Source organism: Parus major, chromosome 19 (assembly GCF_001522545.3).
Source record: "Parus major isolate Abel chromosome 19, Parus_major1.1, whole genome shotgun sequence".
NCBI lineage: Eukaryota > Metazoa > Chordata > Aves > Passeriformes > Paridae > Parus > Parus major.
The window spans coordinates 650,430-654,868 of record NC_031787.1 but is presented as its reverse complement, the minus strand read 5'-3'; the positions used below and the strand labels follow the sequence as shown (position 1 = coordinate 654,868).

At 55.6% G+C, this 4,439-nt stretch overlaps 1 protein-coding gene across 7 annotated transcripts in view; it reads right to left on the bottom strand.

Annotated features, from left to right (window-relative positions):
- The window catches only part of CALN1 (calneuron 1), an 89,105-nt gene that overhangs the window by 38,116 nt on the left and 46,550 nt on the right, over nt 1-4,439 (bottom strand). For all 7 annotated transcript variants that reach the window (XM_015646853.3, XM_033518909.1, XM_015646854.3 and 4 more), the window contains one exon: nt 1,347-1,490. In XM_015646853.3, the coding sequence (XP_015502339.1) occupies nt 1,347-1,490 (144 nt within the window). The remainder of the gene's footprint in view (nt 1-1,346; nt 1,491-4,439) is intronic.

Sequence of the window (4,439 nt, the reverse complement as noted above, 5' to 3'; positions counted from 1 at the left end):
CAGCCCAGCCCAGCTCAGCCCAGCCCAGCCCAGCTCAGCCCAGGTTCCTTCCATCCCTCAGTGAAATCGGCCGTGACAGACTCAGGCTCTCGGCCACGCTGGAATTTGCTGATGTAAACTGGATCTTGGGGCTGCTCAGGCTGGCTCAGGTTAAACCCGAGCCCTGCCAATTTTCTTACCTCATTTTCAGGCCCTGGCAGCAGTTTTGATGGGAAGGAAGGAATGGATGTCTGGCTGCTCCACCTGCCAGCACATCATAACTCACGGCACGGGCCAGAGATGTGCACAGCATTTCACCTCCCCCTGGCTCTCCTGACCACTGCAGACTCCTCCCTGAGCGTGACCTTTCATCCATCCAGGCTTCCAACCCATCTAAAGACCTGGAAAAACTCAGCAACCCTCCCCAGGAATACATGGGAAGGTGGTCAGGCTGTTCCTGGGAGCCCTGGGCACAAGCAGCATTCCTGCCCTGCTCCTGAAGGATGTCCTTTCCCACTGGGAGAGGAAGGAGGAGGCTTTTGCTGGTTCTCACTCCACAGTTCAAGTTAAATCCCAGGAAAAGGTGAAGAATCCATTGCAGAAAAGTAGCCATAGTAATATAAATTCAAGCTGTACAGCACTAATTCAATTTGCAGGCAAGGGAAATCTTTCACAGAACATTCCCCTTTGCTCAGTGCCTCAGGAATTTCCCATTCTCCGACTTTTTCAAATCCACGTCCCACTTGGCCCTTCCCCTGGCACAGCCTCCCCCAGACCCCTGCTCCAACACTGCCCCAGTACAACCAGTTTGGAGCTGGAGGATCAGCTGCCATCCCTGCAGGGAGCACACAGAGCTCCCTGGAAAGCCTCAGCAGGAATTTAGCACCTCCAGGTTCCAGGTTTAACTCCCCAGCTCAGCTCCCTCCACAGCAGCAGTCTGCACACAACGGAGCCAAAGGCTGCCAGAGTCAGGGAAGGACTGGAGACAAATCTGAACTGGGAGCCAAGTCCCAGCACTCTTTTTCCAGCAAAGCTCAGAATTTCGGGAAAAGACCCCAGGAGCTGGCAGCACACTCAGCCTGGCTTTGCCAGCCCTGAGCCCGAGTCCCTCCCTGCCAGGAAAGGCCAGCCCAGCAGGGCAAGGGGCAAACAACAAATTTTGCACAAAACCCTCTTTGAAGCGATGGATTCCTTTTTCCTCCTTACCCACAGCAGCTTCACCTCTCCCCCTGCCCTTTCCTTCTGGGTGTGGAGAGCAGAGCTCCCTCTCCAACCGGGAATTGTTGGATCGGGATCCAAGGGCTGCCAAGAGCCGGGAAAGCCGCCGGGAACGCCCCAGGAGGGAGCAGACCCCGCTGAGGACTCACCATCCATGTCCAGGCGCTGCATGATGATGGCCAGCTCCACCTCGCTGGGCATGTAGCCCAGGGAGCGCATGGCCATGCCCAGCTCCTGCTTGGAGATGAAGCCATTCCCGTCCCGGTCCAGCACTCGGAAAGCCTCTCGGATCTCTGTGGAGGCAAGGGGGAAAGGAGGAGCTGTTATGGTGGATGCTGAGCACAGAAGCAGCAGCTGTTCCTTTTCCAGAGTTAATTGTGAATATTTGATGGTCCTGGGGCAGGAGGATCAGGATATGTTGGTGCACACCCATAAACCTCCCACAGCCCACGGCTCCTGTGCACACGGGATTTCCTGGGGTCAGGGACACAGAGGGAATTCATTCCAGGGAATATTGGGCCACATCTCCGATCTCCACGCTCTGGGCTCGGGTTTGCACCAGCTGTGACTTCCCAAAGCTGAATTCCCTCTGTCTCCCTGCCAGCCCTGCAAGGGAAAGGTGGAGAGGCTGCTCAAAGCTTCAGCTCGTAATTCCAGGAGCCTTTGGAGTGGGAATGAATCCCTGAATCCCATCAGACTCCACCAGCTGCAGGGAAATCTCCTTTCATCTGTGGTCCTGAGAGCTCAGTGCAGTAAATATTACACCCAAATCAATTAATGGGAAAACAAACTCGTGACAGCTGAAGGCAGAAGAATGAGGTTCATTGCAGGGAGCCAGGAGAGGATTTTAGGAAGTAAAATGTGAATCTGGAGAAGTTTCCAGGCGAGTGAGACTGATCCAAATGCCAGGGGTAAATGCCAGGGATAAAGGAGACTTGTGGAATATCCACACAGCAGCCCCAGCTGAGAGCCCTCTCCAGGCACTCCCATCCCAAAACTGCATTAACAGCACTCAGCCTTTGAGCCTTGGGCAGGGCAGAACCCCTCACATTTGGGGCTTTCTGCTCCTCTCAAAGACCTGAACTTTTGACCAAGCCTGGCACATCCTTCCCAAATCCACCCCCAGCACCAAACAGAGCCCTTTCCCCTCCCCACTCTATAAATACCACTGGTGCCGAGGTAGATGTGAGCTATTTATAGGCTGAACACACTGTACAGGGAGCAGTGTGACCTCAGGCAGTGCCTCCTCTTTATCTCACCGTGGAACAGCTCCTCCTCATCCCCTTCTCTTCCCAGGAGTCATTCCCAGGCTCCTGCAGGTGCTGCCCATCCTGAGCACCCTCCCTGAACCCAGCCCTGCTCCCAAACCCTGCTCCAGGCTCCTGTGGGCCCCGGCTGCCCCTCACCTTCCTCTCCAGCTGTTTCATGTCATTACCCAAAGCTAAAAATACAGCAGCACTTTCCCCAGATGACTTTCCCCACCAAGTCACCATGGCAACAGATGCTCCCGGCTCAGAGCTGCGAGGGGATGTGGTCCATGGAGCCAGTCTCTCCACAGACAGTGCTGGGGCTTGGGAGAAGCTTTGGGATCTTTCCCACTGCAGCATCTCCACAGGAATGCTTTACCCTGAGCTCTGTCCTTTGAGGATCACAGGGGGAATGTGTTGAGGTGCTGCTGCCCTCTCCCCCTGCCCAGCCTGGAAAATCAGGCAGGTGGATTTCCCCTCCCTGGGGAGTCAAATCCCAATATTCCCCTTTCCCTAAGCAGTGTCTTCATTTACTCCCAAATGTGGGCAGCTGACACAGCACTGTATTAGAGGATAAAAGGGGGAAAAGATCCCAGGAAAACTCAGAGAACTGGAAGTTCCTCCTGCCCCACGGGATCACAGAGTCCTGCAGTGATTTGGGTTGGAGGGGACCAAGGCTCACCTTGTTCCACCATTCCAGGCTTCTCCATCCCCATCCAGCCCTGGCCACCCATTCATGCTGATGTTAATGGCCTCAAAGAGGCAGCAGCTACAACGTGAATGAAATTCCCAAATGATCTAAGGCTGGGAAGAACTGGAAGGGTGAAAGTCCAGCAGGGAGGAAGGAACAAATCAGGCTTTGGGAGCAGAGGGGGCTGAGGCAGCAGGAGCAGAGCCGGGTGGAAAAGGTTTCCCAGGAAAGTTTAGCCTGATGTTCGTCCCTGGGTGTGAAGATTCCTGTTCCACAGGAGCCCAGGGCACAGCACTCCCTTCCCAGAGTTATTTGAGCATTCCAGAGCTGTGTAGGGAAAGGAGGGGGGAGATGTGTTTGCTTTTAATTCATTCCCTCTCTCTCCTCCCATTGAACAGCTGCACTTTGCAGCTTCCCTATTACAGAGCACATGTCCAATCAATCCCCCTCCTCCGGGAGCGGGAGGGAAGAGCCAGGGAAAAGGAGGATTCTTCATTACCTTTCTGAAGGGCACAAACAGCTCTGCCAGAGCCCCCACCCAGCTCAATGCCCCAAATCCATCCTCATCCTCCTCCTGCTGCAGCCCTTCCCTCCCCGAGCCTCCCCCTGCTCCTGCCCCACCTCCCCGCTCATCCCAGCTCCCTGCTGGGGTTTATTCCCAGGGATTTCCCTGGGCAAACATCGTGATTCTGCTGTGTCTCCTGGAGGAGGAGGAGGAATAAGGATTCCCTGGAGAATGAGTTCCATCGCATCCCCTGGCCGCCCTCGGCTGCTCTGGGGTGTAAATCCCGCTCAGCGCCGCGGGGATCTCGGCATTGGTGAGACACAAGTGGGGACAACACCACCCCAAAGCTCCCCACCCGTGGATCCCAGTCCTTAATGCACCTTCGGGCCCCGAGCACGCGGGGAACCATCTGAGACTGCCAACAGCTCGTCCTCGAGTGAACCGGGGAGGGAGCCTTGGAACTACTACAACTAAAAAAATGGAAATTTCCAGCCCTCCATCTGCTATTCTCACTCGTGCTTTTTTGGGTGGGTTTTTTGTTTCTTTTTTCTCCCTGCCACAAATTGCAACCAAGTGTCAAAATAACCCCGTTTTTATCTAATGGCAGCGTCCCCCCGGCGTGTTCCAGCGGGAAGTGTCAAAACATTTCCCGTGGTTTTGGGACGGCAGCGGAGCCGCTCAGCACCCCCGGCTGGAGCTCTCACCGTGCCCTGGGCTGTCCCGGAGCTGCTGCAGCCTCGGCAGCATCCCCAGGGCAGGCAGGAGCAGGGCTGCTGGGCTGGGGAATGTCCAGGAGCAT